Raw genomic sequence first — 19,038 nt, 5'->3', positions numbered from 1 at the left:
ATAGACTTGCTGCAATTAACGGAAATCCGTCGTAGCGACGGAGAACTTTAATCCCTGAGCGCAAGTAACATGGTAAAGGCTTTCAACCTCCCAGGGTTTGATGAAAGTTCAACTGAAGAGGAGGGCGAGGAAGAGGTCCTTGAGGAAGATGGCAGTGGCACAGAGGAAGGTCCACTTTCACCATTCCAGCCAGATTTTGCGCAGATCATAGAAAACATGAGATCCACATACATCACTGAATCTAATCTGCATATGCGATGCCCCATCCATTTACTGCAACTCGCCATAAAGGATGCAATAAACGGTCATGCTGATGTAGACAAAATGATCACACGAACGGCAAAACTTGTAAAGAGTATTAGAAAAAGCACCTTAAACACTGAGGAGGCTGATAAACTAGGTGTGCGTCCCACCCCAGCATGTGTCACCAGGTGGAGCAGTCAGCTGCGCATGATCGAATCAGTACTGAAAATGTTCGAAAGAGACCCGCAATTCCAAAACAAGCTGAAAATTCCCGAGCACAGTAAGCTGACCATGAATGACGTACTTCATCTCCGAGCCCTGACTGAGGTGCTATTGCCTCTGGCAGAGCTTACAACTGCTATGCAAAAAGAGCTCGGAAACCTTGGGATGATTCTTCCAGCTGTAATGGAAATCAAACAGCTTTTGTCCAGTGTCCCTGACAACCGCTCCGTCAACATTCGTGCATTTGTGGAGACACTGTCAGATAATGTCTCTACTCGTTTTAACAGATTTTACTCTGACAAGCACCTTGTGTTGGCGGCTGTGTTGGATCCACGTTTTAAAACTGAATGGATCATTAGAGATGGTACAGTGAGAAATCAACTCGTAGAGATTTGTGAAATGTTGGTAAAAGAGGCAGAATGCAGTGGTGTGGAGACTGCGGTGGACACAGTGACTGAGGCTAGAAGCGCTCCCAAGAAGGCCCCCATTTTCGGCTCATATGAGAGCAACTCGAGTGTAGCTGACAGTGCCAGAGGTGAGATGGAGGAGTACCTGGGCTCAATGAGAAAAGGTCCAAATGAAGACGTCCTAGGATTTTGGAAAACCAATGCTGGATCACTCCCTCGACTAGCCAGGGTCGCCCGCAAAATCTTCAGCATCCCCAGTGGTTCTGCCAGTGCTGAGCGCGTGTTTTCCGCCGCTGGATTACTGTCCCGGGCACACCGCATGAGCCTGAAACCTAATACTATGTCCAAGCTAATGTTTCTAAAAGTAAATTCTAAAGTGATGTAAAGATTGAGACGTTTTTAAATAGACCGCAGTTACCCGAAGTTTTGGTCTATTTAAACTTTAGAACGCGCGTTTCTTTTACTAATGCCAGTAAATCATCCAGGTGTGCTTTGATAAGATGTTAAGTGCATTTCACCTGTGTGTGCTTTTATGAGCATGATAGTCCAGATGTGTTTTGTGAAGTTCTACATGCATTTCATCTTGTTTGTGTGTGTGTGTGTGTGTGTGTGTGTGTGTGTGTGTTTGTGCACGCGCGCGTTTTAATATTCCTGTTTTGCAACTGCATATATGTTCACGGAAATAAAATAATGAAAATCAAATCTACCTTTTCAGTTTTTGCTTGTAATAGGCAAGTTTGCCAAAGGGCTAGACATGTTTTTTTAATTAAGTTAATTTAATGCATTTAAATGAATAAAAAGAACAGACTTTTATTCAGAATCACCCCGAAATAACTTCTATTTACAATCCTAGCTACTGTAATTTATACATTTATTCCAGATATTCATTACAAAGTACAAAAAGAAAGCAAGTAGCCTACAGAGACATTTTATGTCTGAGCGGGATCTGAGCGGGATTTGTTTTACCGGTGAGCGTGAGCGATCCAGCAGTGGAGCGTTCGCTTGGGACGCGAGCGACTGAGTGGAGTGCACGCGCATAGAGCGGAATATTGAGCTGAGCATCACACCGCTCCGCTTCGCTCACATGCTCTGATGACAGCGATGACCACGACAACTAGACAATCCCAAGAGAAAGATCCACTGCGAACACCGTCAACTAGACAGCCCTCGGCACAGATTTCCTTAGCGGAGGCCATCCAGACAAGTCCTCTGCGCAAACTCTTATGGCCAGCTTCAACAACTTCTCCCACAAAATGCTGGTGTGATGCATTCAAATCTATCCTAATTCAAGCAGAAGGTGTCAGGGTGCCAGTCTGATCAGCTCAGGGTTTGTTTGTGTTGTGTCCTTTGCTTGTCTGGACCACATGGCTGACACATGGTGTGTGTGTTGTCATTCCATGTGCTCTATTGTCACTCCGCCCCTCGTTACCTTATCTCATAATGGCTCGCACTGTTTTAGTTTGTTTCTGTTTTAGTTCATTTCTCACCCTTTATATTCCTCTCTTGTTTTCTGTCATGTGCCAGATCAATCTCTGTAGCTTTAGTCTTAGTCTTGTCTTCCTACCATTTATCTGAAGTTTTTGAGATTTGGTTATTTCTTCATTTAAATTTTCTTCTTGTTCTTCTAGCCTTGTTTTTGAGCTCTTATCTGGTTAGTTTAGTTTTTTCCCTTCCCCTTTTCTTTTTGCCCCCCCAGCTCCACTGTCCGATTAGGCGGCCAGAACCCATCCTTCCGGTTGCTCCCTTCCTGCTCCTTTTTGGTTCTTCCCTGCCCACCAGCCCCAAAGGATTCCAGCTACCACCACCAGGTCCTTACCTCTACTTTCCAGGTTCACTCTGGAGACTGTACTCATTTCTCCCCCAATGTTGCTGTTTGGATCTGCTCTGACATTTCCCTTATCCGACGCATCCTGTTGGGCTGATGTAGCACTCCCTTGTTTCTGGCAGGAATCCTTCGTGATCCCCCTTCTGACTATGGCCTCACTATTCCTCATTGTGTTCCTGATTTTGTGTGCCCTTGATATACAATAAATCACTTATTCCTGCAACTGATTCCTCTTCTTTTACCCCCCTGACAGAAGGAGCTAGATGAAATATTCTGATATCATATCAATCCACAATCTGAGTTCTGATACAACCTGGAATCAAAATCACAGCATGTTCTTTCATTTGGTCAGGAGAACTGACCCCTCAAGTGAGCCTGTTTTTTCTCCATTTTTGTCACCAGATGGAGTTTGAATTCCTTTCCACTAACGCTTTGACATGCTGAGTCGGGTACACTTAATATTCAGAAATCTTGATTTGACTGCACTGACACTATTGGATTAGAACTGAATGTAACAACATTGGCTATTTGAATCATTCGCTCGTTTGATTCTGAATTAACAAATTCGGACTCTCTGTGTTTTCTAAGCACATTCCTGCCCAAAACGTTCTTTGCTAAGCTTATCAGAGCTTGTAACCTCCTGACTTCGAAATTACAAATCATACGCCAGGCTCCATAAAGACCGGAACAAATTGACTTTTACGACCTAAATTGCACCTTGGAGGATAAGTTCTGGATTCCAAACCCCCCCTTCCCCTCTCTGGACCACAGAGAGATAACGAAACTTGAAACTTTCTACACACACACACACACACAAACATCCCTTTGTGTTTAAATTAGGATAGAATATACTTTAATTTATGTACAATTACATTAGGCATGTGTGATTTAGTTTGGCTTTATAATAGAGGTGTGGTTTTGAAATGTATTCTTTAATCAATAGTGTTTTAGTTAGAGAATGTTCAACAATATTCTCTGGCAATTGCCTTCCCCCCACTTTGCTGTTTTATTGCCTAATGGAATGTCAACTGGGTTTTTAGGAGTGGAGCAGAATTAACGTGGTAATCTTTACTCCTACTTAAATCCTACATTTTCTACTTAAATCCTAAATTTTCTATATGCATAACCACCGAAGAAATGTAAACATGGATGTAATTTCCCATCTCATAATTTTTCTTTTACGTGGTGTAGTTTGTGTATTCTGGTAAACTTTGGTAATAAGGTTAGACAAATCAGGTGTGTACCGTGTTTAGTTCCTCAAGCTTCATATCCATTTGTACCCTATAGGGTACAACACATTTTGGGTAAATCTTATTTCTAGACGTGTAACGAACTTTAAAATGCTTGTAAATATGCATATCTTATGTAACTTGATTTTCTTAATCTGCATATGACGTGTGTGATATCGTTGAAATTCTCTCAATCTAACAGAGTCGAATTTCGATAGTAGAATGAAGTAATATGCATTATTTTACACTTTTTCATATTTCGGGAGCCGAACAGCTCAAAGCTCATCTCCTCATGACTCATCTGAGTGGGCGTGGCCCCAGAGACAAAGACATTTTTCCCGCTTCAGACCTTTGGACGTTCATTGGTTGTTCGCGCGAACAGAGGCGTCAACCCATATTGTCCATAAAAGACTGACTCAGAAAATCCTCTCGCTCTCTCTCCTTCCTCCTCCAAAACCCAAGTCCGGACCGGCTTCGGCCTGCTTCTCTTTTCTTTTTATTTATTTCTTTTATGTTTTTCTATAGTCTAGTTTCGTTTTCCTCTTCGCCTCTGTTCATTCACGAGCTGAATGAACTTAGCCTGAATCATTCCCGGCAACTTCACCACAAAGAAAGAGACTCTTTGAAGCTTGCGCGCTCGCACGCGCGCCGGAAGACAGCACGCGCACGCCTCCCCTCAGACGACTCGCGCTGCTTTTAAAGACACGCAGAACCCTGCGGTCCTACACACCTCATACAAAGAGAACCATATGCCATGCAAGTATCGATTATTGAATTGAACTTATGATGTGATTTCTTTGTTGTCTCTTACAGGTTACTGTCTGTGATTTTGCCATGCTGAGATCATCTCGGTGATCTCTCTCGTCCTGAAACTTTAGTTTCACTTTCTCCCTTCCTCTCCCGCTCTCATCTGTTATCCGTTTAGTCTTGTATTTTGTTTACGTGTCCTGTACATACATATTTACTCGTGTAAATTGTAGAACTTGTATTCCTTAGTTCGATGTAGTATTAGTCCAATTATTAAATTCCATATGCCCTTGACTGACTCTGATTTAATTGCCCATGTTACTTAGTCCCTGAAATGTTCGATCATAGCTATATGCTTTATCTTGGTAGGCTACGATTTAAGTAACCTAATTTTAGTCTACAAACACCGAGAGTGTCTTTTCAAGGCCTGGAAAAGATACTCTTTCTCGTGTTTGTAAGAAGGATAATTTTCCTTGAGAGTTAAGTTAATCTTACGTACAATCTGTTCGCTGGACAAACAGATTGTTTGATAACTAAATTAATTCCATTAAAGTTATCCCATAACTTCGAGCTGAAATAAGAACAATTGATGTATTAATGACGAACCATAACCCGTTATGGTAATCGTTCATATATCAATCTAGTTCAGCTGCGATAAATTAATGTAACTGTAACATACAAAATATTAATCATATTCATGATTATTAAAATTCCCTATAGATCATTTGAGCTAATATTAATATTAATGTATGACCCATTGTTCTTACATGAATGATGACATCACAGCTTTCTGAAGATCTGCATTTCTTAATAGCTGAATTTAACTCATTTCATAATTGACAGACAAACACAGTTATTGAACAGAAATGAATCAACACTTATTTGCATTCACTAGCATCACTCCATGCAGATACAGTCCAAAACTAGCGTGATTATACATTCACTGTGGTTCAGTTTTAGTATGTCTGACCTGAGCCCCATCTCGGTCTCCAGACTCTCCACTTGCTTGCTGATGGAGGCTTCCAGATCACCTTGGCCTTCCAACTCTGAAATGGTCAGTGTACGACGCTGAGAAAGAAGAAAAAAATAAATGAAATGCCTCAATCTGCCACTGACAAATAACTGAGGCTTATAGATAGATAAGATGGAGATAGATAGATAGATAAATCTTAAAGAGATAGTTCTCCCAAAAATGATAAATCGATTTATAGATAGATGAGGCCATCCTTAAAAATATTTTGGTTTGCAGTAACAGCAAAAAAAAAGAAAAAAAGGGTCGGTAGGTAGGTCTTTATTTTTTATATATATATAAAAAATAATATAAAAAAGTATATTTTTTTAATAATAAAAAAAAAATCGGGGTCGGGGGGTCTTGAGAGAACATTTTTCACCGATGTCTAGGGGCTGTTTACACCAGGCCACTTTGCGTTTTCTCAGATCGGATTGCAATCTGATTGATCAAAACGATTCAATTATTTACACCTGGTTACATAGATGTGTGTTGTTGTTTTTTTGCGGATATAACCGATCTTCAATTCCCGCTATATGCAGATTTAATGCAGTGCACCGAAAGCAACAGTTATTTTATTGGTCAACAGCTAAAATTTCTGAATCAAAGCCCGCAATAAGAGAAAGCGGAAACAGCCCTGGTAAGATCATTTCGTTTCTTTACATTTAATAAAGATGATCGTGTGTTAAGCGTCTGCGACTTACTTTCACTTTGATTTGCGATAGCACGTTGATGCTTAGCTTCTCATCTGCGGCGATGCGTGTTGCAGTAGCGTCGTCATTACTGACTAAAACATGACATGTAGCCTATATAACACGCTTTCACATGTTTATTTTTTAATAAACCATATTCAACAACATATAAAAATGAAATAATCTTTAGAGTAAAGCCGCAGCCATCATTACCAAGCGCGAACCATTGACAGTGAATGAAACGGAGCGATCTTAGCCTGCAGGCCGTAGTGTGACATGCGTAAACCTGGTGTAAACATAATGACGCGCCACGAGTTTTTATTTAAAAGAAAGAACGTAGCTTATGTTTGTATGTATGTCTAAGCAATTTATATTCACAATACTTAATAACTAATATTATTTTATTGCATTTGTATTAGTTGTTTGAAGAGTTAAAAAAAAATTGGTCGGTCTTAACGCAAGTTTACAACCGGCAAGTCGGTCGGACTAAAAGGGGAAATAAATAAATAATTGGGTCGGTACTAAATTGACAGGGTCGGTCGGGTTACGGCAAACAAGAATATTTTTAAGGATGGCCTGATAAATGAAAATTGACACTCACCCTTTTGGGAGAACTATCTCTTTAAGATTCATCTATCCATCCATGTCATTGCAAACCCATAAAACATGTTAATCATTTTAATATTCTCTCACAATTTTTGTAGATCTATTGAAAGCCTAAGTAATAAACATTTAAAAACATTAATAAATAAAAACATTGTAAAAGTATTCCATACAAATCAAGCAGTTTAATCCAAGCAGGGCTCTGTGTCTTTAAATGATTGCATTTTGCTACCTTTTTTTCTGGCAGTGCGACTGCATTTTGTTAGAGGTTGCACTGCTTATTTGGGTAAACTTGGTAGTGGGACCAATGTCATGTCTGTTGCATATGAGAAACATCAAAAGGCAAAAGCTCTAGAAGTGGGACAAAATGGGACTACTCATTTGAACCGCAAGGACGTAAGGACCATTTATGAATTCGCTCCAATAGTCAAGTCAAGTCACCTTCATTTATATAGCGCTTTTAACAATATGGATTGTTTCAAAGCAGCTTTACAGAGATAATAGGAAATTACCGTAACAGATTGTTTAGGCTTTACAACAGCTCTAGGATAAAGTTATTGTCCAGCTAAAGTTAGTTTTGATGGATTGATTCACTTCCGTTGCGAAGATCATTAGTTATTAATTTAGGGGCCACTAACACGACAACGTTCTAACAGGAAAACCCTTAACACGCTCCGGCCACCCATCCGCACAAAACAGTGCCTGGTGTCTCGAGAACGCACTCCCTGAAATAGGTTCGAAGGTGCAAACGATTATCCGTTATCTCTGCGCAAACCTCAAAAACACAAACCCGTCACGCACATGCGCATTATGTGTTCAGTCCAAAGGTATGCGCATTTGAATATGTGCGCAGGTGTGTAGTCCTTTACAAATCAACCCTCAATAAACTACTTGTCTGGCCTTAATTTATAATACAGATTTTTTTTTTGTGTCTGCGTGGCCATGCGAACCGTAATTATCCCGACAACATTTTATCTGTACTGAGATAAGGGGAGGGGAGGGGAGGGGAGGGGAGGGGAGGGGAAGGGAAGGGAAGGGAAGGGAAGGGAAGGGAAGGGAAGGGAAGGGAAGGGAAGGGAAGGGAAGGGAAGGGAAGGGAAGGGAAGGGAAGGGAAGGGAAGGGAAGGGAAGGGAAGGGAAGGCCTTCACAGGGGAGGGACAGTGAAGGCCTAGTGAAGGCCAATAGACAACAGTGTAAGCTCAGAGCAGGTGTTTACACTTGCAAACCATTCTTGTTCATGCAACACCATAAGCAGCACTGCGAGATCCAGTGAGAAGTGGTTTGTCAAAAAACACAGTTTAAAATGGTTTTTACAGCTGGAAAAAAAGAATGCCATGAACGATCTAGTTACAAAGCTTTTCGATCTGCAAACCACCACTATTAAATATGGATCTACTGTAGTACTAACACTTTACTGTAATACTTATTTTCATAGAAAGGTGTTATTACTGTTATTAATGATAACAAATTGACAACTGCATCTAAACTCAAGCTCAGTGCTTAATTGTCAAATAATGTGCATATTACCCTACCTTCTCAAATTTGTGCACATGAAGCACAAGAATTAATGAGGTTCATCATAAAGCATGTATTTTCAGAAGACTTGGATTAAACCACTCAATTCATACGACCCATAAATCATACATCATTTTAGTTCCGAAGATGAACAAAAGTCTTATGGGTTTTGTTTTATGGGTCTGCCTTGCAAGCACTGTTACAAAGCCCTGACACAAATGTAGCAAGCAGTATGATAGTATTTCATGCAGAACATGGTGTGTGTAAATCTCACCCGGACTTTGGCTACAGGTCTCTCTCCTGCCTCCATCTGCTGGCGAAGCTGAGCGATCTCCTCTGCCAGCATTTTCCTGTCCTCCAGTAGGTCCTGTAGATGCCGGCGGGCCTCCTCTGTGCTCACAAGCACTTCTACCTCGTTCAGCAACCAATTCTTAATCAAGCAAAATGACAATTACAACTAGGGCTGAGCGACAAAAAGATGAAAGGTTAATTTGAATAAAACCACATAAAAATTAGGTTGTTAAAATCTTTACAGATGTTACTGTTGTTGTTAATGAACAAATTTACATCTGCATCCCAGCTCAAGCTACTACCAGTTAACTCAAGCTACTGTCAATTGTGCATTTCTAAGAGACAAAACATGTAATGTTATTAATATTGCAACCTGCACTGCAAACTGCCAAAGATACGTGCCATCAAAGTTAGGCAACAACACAAACCTGTTTAGTGACTTGAAACAATTACCCTTTAACACATGCAGAAACAAAGAAATACATTTTTCTATTAAGATTTTAGAGAAGCAAAGTTAGCATCAGTCTGGATTTAGCCTGTCTGCCATTTTTGCCAGACCAATGCAAATATCGGACCACATTTTTGTTGTAAACTGGTAGATGTGCATTCAAAAGATCTCAAGTCAATACTTTGGATAATAAAGTAGCCTATGATGAATTGTTTATGGACCAGACAAAATACCTTGTAATATATAATGTTGTCTAAAACTTTTCATAAAATTATTTAAAGGCTGCAATGTGAGGTTTATCATTTTGTGAAACCTTTTTTTTTTTGGTCAAAACTTTTTGAACATGTAGTACATGTTAGTAGATAAGTCACCCAACCAATATTTTTTGTTTGTTTAAAATCCGGTCATCATTTTTAATGTGATTTTATACAACAAAGAAAAAGGTGCATAGTGCTGCTAATTTTATTTGTTTTTTGTTGGTTTTCGACATAAAACTTGGTGAAATTATTTCAGTGTGTGTATGAGTTTTTTTTTTGAAAATGTTATCATATTTTAACAATACCGTGATAATGTGATCATTTTGGTCACTATAATAGTGATATTAAAATTTTCATACCGTTTCATCTCTAATGCATTCCCACAGAAATGTATTTTTCTTTAAGCTCACAATTTATTTCTCATGCTTTCAGCATAGGAAGTTCTCTCAAAAACAGTGCCACGACTGGTAATCTGTCTACAATAAATATTTTTTGTTGAGCAAGGTCGGATGCAATCCAACAAAATGTACTTTTCTGACAATTCACAAAATTTAACTAAAAAGGTCAAAGGTCAAATCAATATCATCGTGTTTTAAATTTTACAATTAATAAATCACAACATACAGTAGTACAGTATGAAAAATATTCATTCAGAGATTTGCTAAAGATAGCATTCAACAGAACAGTGTTACTATTAGGGATGCTCCGCTCGATCGGCCACAGATCACATCGGCTGACATCGGTATCGGCTGATAATCACATTCTATGGCCTGATCGGTAGTCACTAAATTTGGCTGATCTCATGAACCGATCCCAATTTGATGACTTAAGACCCATGATTGCATAAAATTTTGGCGCAGGAGCCACCTGTCTTATTCTAAAGAAATATCACTAGAAGGATTTAACACAACGAACCTGATTTGCTGCCTCTGTCATCTGCTCTGTGTCTGAGGCTTGGCTCAAGCAGCTGCTCCACACATTCACACAGAGCAGAGAGCGACAGGCAAACTCAACGTGTGATTACCTGCGTCTGTCCTTCTTCAGCTGAAGTCATATCCATGAAAAAAATCAGTTTGCCATCAGTTGTCCGAAGATATCTTTGTGGTAGTAACCTTTCAATGTGGGATATCCCATGACTGGTGTCAGCGCTGTTCAATGCCATTGATCTGAATGATGTGAAACATCAGCTTCAGCATTACCTTGTAATGTGAGCCTTGTAAAATGGCGCTCAGGTAAATTAATTTCAACACCTTGTTTCATTCATGAATAAATCAGCGTTTTTAAGTATTAGTTGAATAAACTGTTTAATGATGACTCACTCATAGTGCCTGTTTACACCTGGTCACTTCATGATTTTTTACTGATCAGATAGCTATCTGATTCATCAAAACAATTCCATTTACACTATATGCAGATTTAATGTTAGTTCATGCCACCGAAAGCAACAAATATGAGCTGCATTTGATTGATCATCAGCTCATTTCAAAATCGAAGACCGCAATAGGAGAGAGCAGCAACAGCACTGGTAGGATCATATAGTTTCTTTACTTTCAATGATGATGACTGTGTATTGAACGCCTGCGACTTTCACTTTCATTTGCAGCAGTTTGCTGAAGATATACTTCGCTGCGGCGGTGTGTACTGCAGTAGCGCTGTCATATTTGACTATAACATGTCATATAGCCTATAACACACTCTCACACTTTATTTTTTAGCATTGTTGGGAGGAGTAAAATTTACATATGTGGTTTCAACAACCAGATGCATTTACACTTGTTCAGTTTTGACTGAAATGTGGCTCAGACCACCTCCTGATGTGGTTTGAACGATCGGATTTAAATCGGTCTCAAATCCGTTTCGGAGGGCATTTACACCTGGTCTTTTCACAATCGGACAGCTATCTGATCTGAGAAAACGCATGAAGTGACCAGGTGTAAACATTCCCATAGAGACACAGTCCCTTGCCGCCTGACAGCCTGCAATTATGTTCAGTTTTAAAGTCTTGTAGGTGCTTTAATAAGCCAAATTATCCTTATATGGATAGTGTTTTGCGTAAGCTCTGTTTTTAATGGCCTATTAAAATGTTAAATGTAAAATGAATATTTGTTGTGCTTATTTGATTCTCAATTAAAACAACTATTACAACATTACTGTAAATAATAGAACCCAGGCAACATTTATCTAAAAAAAATGAATAAGTTAATAGTGACAATCAACATATCAAGTTATATAAAGCTTGAATGATCGAGGTCGGGATCAGTATTGGCCAATCATAATGACAAGAATCCAGTCGTAACGGGTGCAAAAATCCTGATCGGAGCATCCCCAGTAGGTGTTGTTAATTGAAAGAAAATTAAAATAATAATAATTCAGTAATATTGACCAATAAACAATATGGCATCGATACATCATACAGCCTAAGCTGGTAGACCATTTAAAAATAAATTCAAACTGTACTTGAGCCAAGATCCAAAAATAAATGACAAATAAGCTGGACGTCAAACCAAACTCTGTTTTTTTCTAAGTTAAGTACCTTGACTCTGCTGGCGACACCCTCCGTTCCACGGTTATGAACGTCTTTACGCTTCTCTGCAACTTCACTTCTCTTCTGAAGTGCGTCTTTCAGACGCTTGTTAGCAGCTGCAGCCTGTGGATGAACATTACATTTTTTTACCATACTGTATAGGGCTGTACGATATTGAAAAAAATGGACATTGCAAAATTTCGTTTTTCTGTGATATATTGCGATATGAAAATTTCACCAAATGATTTGTATAGCTCTATTTGTAAAGAATTAATCATTCTAGGAAGATTGGGGTGATTTTGTAGGACAGTGAATCATTGCATATAAAAATAATAAACAATTAAAAGCATAGATAAAAGACAACAGAACATAGATACAAATTAAATAAGCAGTGCTTAATGTTTTTTAATTATTTTTGTTTTGTTTTAGGTAAATCTAACTGTATTCAGGTTCAGACATTGAATAATCAAATGTAAAATAACTACATTGTCTCTTAACTGTATAAATTAAATCTTATTAATAAAATTGACCCTTCGCAGGGAGTTTGATTGACAGGCGATCTGACCAATCATAATCCGCCATCTGTCCGACAAATCAGTCAGGACATTTGGAAGATTAACGTTGGAGGATTTGAACTTGAAAAACGCACTGACGTCTTTCCGCGGTTAAAACAACATTCCTTCTTATGTTCATTCATGTTTATTTTATGCTATAAATTAACTAGAAGGAAGAGATGGGTTCACGAGAAGCTTTAACCTGTTAAGCTGCAACCCCACTTTTGAAAAATCCCCAGAAATGACATACCCAAACTGAAACAGATACAGTTCATGAACCCTTTGTACTAAAAGCACAAGTATGATCTCATTTGAAAGCTGACACCTGGCAGTTTATTGTAAATGTAGAATTAATTATTGTCATAATGACAAAAAATGTTATAAATAGCTTCAAAGTTTTGTAAAGTTATTAGAAATTAATTTTAATGAAACATCCTCATGAAAATAAAATTGAAGTTGGCCCTGGAGCAATCTAGAAATGCACTACAGCTAAAGCCACATGTCTAAACATTTTATGTTTAAAATCTGAAGATAATAAGTCCAAAACTCTGTATTTAGTGAAATGTTTTTCAAGACCATGTCAGTTGACTTTATTTTGATTTGAGGCTAAAATGCTGCTGATGTTTAGTCATCTTTTAAGTCATCCATTCAGTCTTATTGTCTCTATTGTTTTGTGGTGCAAACGATCCCCATTCAGTCTCAGTCTCCCTCTGCACACATTCACACTTCTCCAGCCTGGTTATGGCTCTAAATATGCATTTCTTTTGTTTGCATTATAGTTACTAACGACTGGCTATTCACATGCTATTCATTGGGTTTCAATCCCTAAATTCTTTTCTCAAAGTTCACCTCACATTTTAAATAAAGAATAAAGAACATTCTTGAATAAAGAAACTTTCAGTAAGCATTCAAAAAAACATAAAAGTATAACTTCTAGGTTGCAGGTGCACCTAGGGAGCTAGCATGTTAGCTTAGCACACCATTAATACATGACAATTTATGAGATTAAAACCATGTTTGTGCTCCAAACTTACTTTAAAACGCAAGTGGAGTATTTTAAATAATCTTCTGTAATCTAATTTGGCTTCAGATAAAAAAATCAGACAGAAAATATACTATTGTATACTGTTCTGCACAATGATAGTCTATATAGATTAGCATTACATTATAAATATAATCTATTATTATGAAAATACCTGGCATGGCTTGGAAAACACAGGTAACTCAAATATCATTGCAATCATGTTTATTGTCTTCAAAACATCTGTATCTGCATTTTACAGCGCGAACTCTGTAGCTTTGTGTGTACCAGTGACGTCCTGGAATGTCACATGATCATGGCTCTTCTTCATGTTCCATATATGGACATTTATTGTGCATATAGCGCCCTCAGGCTATTGGTATGAATTGAAAACACAGTATCAGAGTATGCAAGCGCTCATAATGATTACATCGACGCATTTGGGTATAAATTCAATAAATATTATTCCTGTCTATAGAAATATGATGTGAATCTATGAGAATATATCAATATTTCTCCAAATCTGCACATTTTTGAGCTAAAGCCCTGAGGGACGTTGTTTTGTGTATCGCTGTCATGACGACGGCACGGGAGTTTTTTTATGAATGAAAGTGGCTGACGCGCATAATTCATATTAAAGGTATCGACTCATTTTTTCATTTCATAACTCCTGACACAAATTAAGAAATAACTGTCGCTATAAGTTTCTCAGAATACAATAGTGGTCAAATACTGAAACTTGAGTCTTATATCTTTTTAATGATGTATAGTTTGTCGAAGTATAACATTAAATCTGATAGTAACTTTGAGCTATATATAAAAAAAAACGCTTCAGTGCGCCGACGCACTGGTGCAGCTTAACAGGTTAACTGAAGCGCCACAGCGATCTGACAAGACACATTAAAGAGCCACAAAACGGTATTTATTGTTTAAATTTGTTTAAAAAAAAAAAAAAAGACTAAATTTGAAAGTTGAGACTTTGTTTAATATCAAAAGTAACCTGGTCTGTCAGCGCGTTGTCAGTGTCCTCTTTGCTCCGCGATGTATTTTTCACTGTGTGAGAACATGGTGTGGCGTGAGAGCGGCATGGCTTGTCGGACAAAGCAACAGTAACTAAAGGGGACGGGTCTTTGCGAACTGTCAATTGATTTTTAAAGCTACAAAAGTGATTTTCTCTTTCTCTTTTGTTGTTTGATTAACATTGATGACCAACAGCTGTGGGTATATTAGGCTGCTGTCAGTTTAAGACGAATGCGCGGATCCAATATGATGATGTGTTTACTTTCTCAATTGTTTACAACACATAACCAACTGTTTACGAGGATACTAGAGTTCAGTTCTTTATCTCTGTTTATTTTTAAAAAAATTAGCTTGAACGGACACATTCACACAAAATTAGGTCAAAAGGCATTTGCGGTTGATGTTTAAACTGACAGGACTTAAAAGTACATGCAAATGATAAACTTTCATTTTATGATGGCTAACTGCAATTAATCCGCAAATCACATGCGCTCCGAATCCTACGGATCACTAATCCACTATGAGCCCAAGGATGTGCACATTGAGATATCAGTGTTAAAACGATATATCATGCAGCCCTAATAGTGAACAATGTCCTATCATTTGAGGAGGGAGATGTGTTAGACAACAAAACAGCAGGTGCAAATTAGTTCAGGATTGCTGTACAGCTTTTGGAAAAACGGCTCACCTCCTCTGTCTTGCGACGAAGAATATTGGCCTGTTTCTGGAAGTCTCTCTCCAGTTTTAGCATCTCATATTGCCGTTTACGATCCTGAAATGTGTACAGCAAACATTTAATTTCCTACAAAACCTTATTAATATAGAAACATGGAAAACAGGAATGTCAAACAACAAAAACGGTAAAATTACACCATCTGTAAATGAAACAAGATCAGAGTAAAAATTTAAGATTGACACTCACTTTCTCTTTGAGCTGCAGTACTTCTTTATCTTTCTTCTGTTTCCACAAACGAAATTTCTCAGAGTCTTCCTTCATCTGTCTCATGAGCTGCACTCGCTGGGACTTCATAGCCTGCACAGATTAACCAGCACTTTTTCCACTGATCATTTTTTAAAGAAAAAGTTTCAAGCCTTATTTGAACCCATTTTCATTGACTAATGCTACGTTCAGAGAGCAGGTAAATGTGGCCCAAATCTGATTTATTTGGCTCACATGTGACTCTTTTGCCACTTCCATATGTGGTACTAAATCCAATACAGGTCAGATGTTTTGCAATGCGACCTCGGTCTGAACCGTCATATCGGAATTCATGCGACTTTTGTCACAATTCTGTGCTCATGGGAGTCATTTCAAAGATTTTACATACCCAACGTTATCAAGACAGATGCAAAAGGTAGTTGTGTCAGAACTTATAATTATTACAGTGACAGCTCTTTATACAAGCAAAAAATTAGGGCTTGTATCATAAATGTTTAAAAACTCTGCTCTCTTTTTTCATATCTTCGTCTTTGTTGTCTGCGCATAAATTCGCTAACTTCGGCGGCAGATCACACTTTAAATTAACATGTAATCAATTTAAATGTCCTCTATGTTACTTCCACATAACAAGGTGCTACGTGACATCTTTTTATCCTTCTTTTGAGTATGCCAGTCAGTCCAAAACCATGATCTGTTTGCACTGGAATCTCATATTGGCCACATTTAAAACAACGAGAGCAGTTATACCAAAAAATAAATAAATAATCGGATTGAGCAATAAATTGGAATTGAGCACTAATAGTCCATGAGCCAGGGCCCCAAATTTGGTCCATCGGTATCATCTGGGGGGACAAAGTCTCAGTGATTTTTGGCAAGGTATACACCCCTAGTACTAGAAAAATCACAGTAGCAGTGCAGGGGTGGTAGCGAAATCACTTTTTTCAGCTCATGAAGTTACTAACCCCCTAATGCCTAGTTCACACTACACAACTTTAAACGTCGGCAGATCGCTGTGCTGTTCAGACTACATGACTTGCTCTGGAGTCTTGAAGTCGTTGTGGTGTTCAGACTATGTGACACTACGTAAATCTTCTGCAACAGGGGCTTACACACTACAGGAGCTGACAACAAGTCTTGGCGCATTCCAATGGCAAATGGACGGCGGGACAAAATTGTTGGTATATATATATATAGTTGAGCACCGTCATTAGAACTCTATAACCGCAAAAAAAACGTGTTATTAAAATATTTTTAAATTTCTATCTTTTCTATTATAGAGAATGTTTAAATACTAATTAAAAACAATTGTTGACAGTCTGTGTTATTATTGGTCTATACGTTTCCAACTGTACTGATTCTTTCAATCATTTGAGATAGAAATAAAAGCTATGACTATGATATAGTGATGTGCCATCATTATGAGATTTATTAAACAAATGAAAAACATTTCCAATAATAAACATTAGCAATAAACATTTGCAATAATAAACAATATCATTACCGATAACTGATCGTGCAGTTTAATTACCCCTTGACTGGCCCCAAACATGTTTGATAAAAGAAACATATACAGTGCATATACTGTATGATGTGTATTACATTTTAGCTCAAAAACAATTGTAATAAAAGATAGGATCATAAGATGCTATATTGGGTTTTTACCACTTAATGAAGTTTTGTTTTGTAAATCGTGAGACATGATTTTTACCACTTTGCTTTGTAGAAATAATTTATTTAAAACGAATTTCGTTTTGTACAAATTGTATCTTAATTTTAATAAATGTTTCATCAACCAATTGCATGTAGGCCTATTTATAAAATAAAAAGGAAATAGGCAATATAATAACCGATGAGTTATGTCATTTGACTCACGTCATAACCGTCACACCAATTCTGAAACCGGCACACGCACACCCTATATATATATATATATATATATATATATATATATATATATATATATATATATATATAGGCCTATATTGTTTGTGCAATGATCTGTTTAGAACCCCGAAAGAAAAAAAAGAAAAAAAAAAAAGAATATGGGTGAACGGATGGATAAGCACACGCGGGCAGCAGGGATTGTCTGTCAGATAGAGATTTGGAAGTGAGTAAAACATTATAATGAAAAAGCAGCTGCCTGTTGTGGTTTGGCAACGATGGTTACAAATACAAAGGGCTTTTGTAATATCATAACAAGATGATCACTGGCTGTTGCTCGTCGCGACACGTGACACCACAGGCTATCGAGTCGGCCGACAATTCCAGATATTTGGCATGCTAGATATTTTTCTGGCGTCGGCGATGTGTCAGCGAGGGGTTTTGATGCGTTGTTAAGTATTTCACACTCAAAGATTGGCGAGCGCGGATCACCCGCAGATTTGCACGCGATTACAGCCTGACCTGTCGGCGAGCTCGTTAACTTGCAAATCGGGCTTAAATCGGGCTTAAAATCATGTAGTGTGAACTAGGCATAAGATAAATTCTGTTTTTGAAATCTGGTGTATATCTGGTTTAGGCTCATGCTAGGGATATTGTCAATATTCTATAATATGGTGCTTGGTATCGTTGGAAAGGGGACCTTTTAGGCTTTCATTTAAGCCCAGTACTGAATCTGTCTGACAAACACAGAGGTCACATGACTTCTTTAAACCAGAAATAACACTTTTTCACAATTTCCACCTAAACTGTATGCTTGCTTTTATCCCTGTGGCATGAAAGAACACCACGGACACAAAACTCAACAACTTCAATACTCAAGGCACTCTGATGACTCAGAAAATGTATAATATACCCATACTATTTATTTGTGAGAGCCTTAAATTAGACTTGTGCAGCCAGTACAAGTCTTCAAAATAGAATAGAGCCAATAGAATGGACAAATAGAATACCCTATTAGTCCAGTGCCAAATGGCCAATATATTCATGTACAGTTGTAATAAAAAGTAATTGTTTCAATAGTGTTGTCAACATAACACTTGTAAGTGGTTTAACAAAATGTTTCTATCATGTATTTTGATATTCACCCACTTTCAGTTAGAATGTCAGAAAGTAGCTCATGCACGGAATGATGGATTTTGACAGTTTGACAAGGTTTTGTCAGTTTTGTGAAAAGATTGTTGGTTCAGTTGACTGGTTATAACAACACTACCAACTATGCCATCTTCAATCAACTTCCATTGAGTTCCAGGGGTATTAAATGCAAGTACAAAATACTTTTTCTCTTGTGCTTGTGAATTGGTGGGGAATAGTAGCAGTAGCTAATCTAGCAGGCTAGCTAGCTTGCAGGTTAAACAGTGTAACAGTAACTGCTACAGTGCAGTCAGGGCTCTCAAGTGTCACGTGACAGTCACTCATTTCGGTCTTGTCACACCCTCTCGCCACACATTGTATTTCTGACTTGTATACATCAGACTAAGATTATTTAGAAATATAGTGACTTTATTCTTGTAATAGCCTATTAAAACGTACTCGGTTACTAACGTAACCT

The 19,038-nt window shown here is 38.0% G+C and overlaps 1 protein-coding gene across 1 annotated transcript in view; it reads right to left on the bottom strand.

Annotated features, from left to right (window-relative positions):
* kif4 (kinesin family member 4) overlaps positions 1 to 19,038 on the bottom strand; it is a 141,460-nt gene that overhangs the window by 43,406 nt on the left and 79,016 nt on the right. The window contains exons 18-22 of the mRNA XM_081390432.1: positions 15,531 to 15,641; positions 15,297 to 15,380; positions 12,023 to 12,136; positions 8,768 to 8,923; positions 5,644 to 5,741 (exon numbers count right to left, since the gene is read on the bottom strand). Coding sequence (XP_081246558.1) covers positions 5,644 to 5,741; positions 8,768 to 8,923; positions 12,023 to 12,136; positions 15,297 to 15,380; positions 15,531 to 15,641 — 563 coding nt within the window. The remainder of the gene's footprint in view (positions 1 to 5,643; positions 5,742 to 8,767; positions 8,924 to 12,022; positions 12,137 to 15,296; positions 15,381 to 15,530; positions 15,642 to 19,038) is intronic.

The sequence above is a fragment of the Scardinius erythrophthalmus genome, assembly GCF_964197995.2.
Source record: "Scardinius erythrophthalmus genome assembly, chromosome: 17".
Classification (NCBI taxonomy): Eukaryota; Metazoa; Chordata; class Actinopteri; order Cypriniformes; family Leuciscidae; genus Scardinius; species Scardinius erythrophthalmus.
Note: the sequence above shows the minus strand (reverse complement) of the source record. Positions and strands in the feature narration are given on the sequence as shown.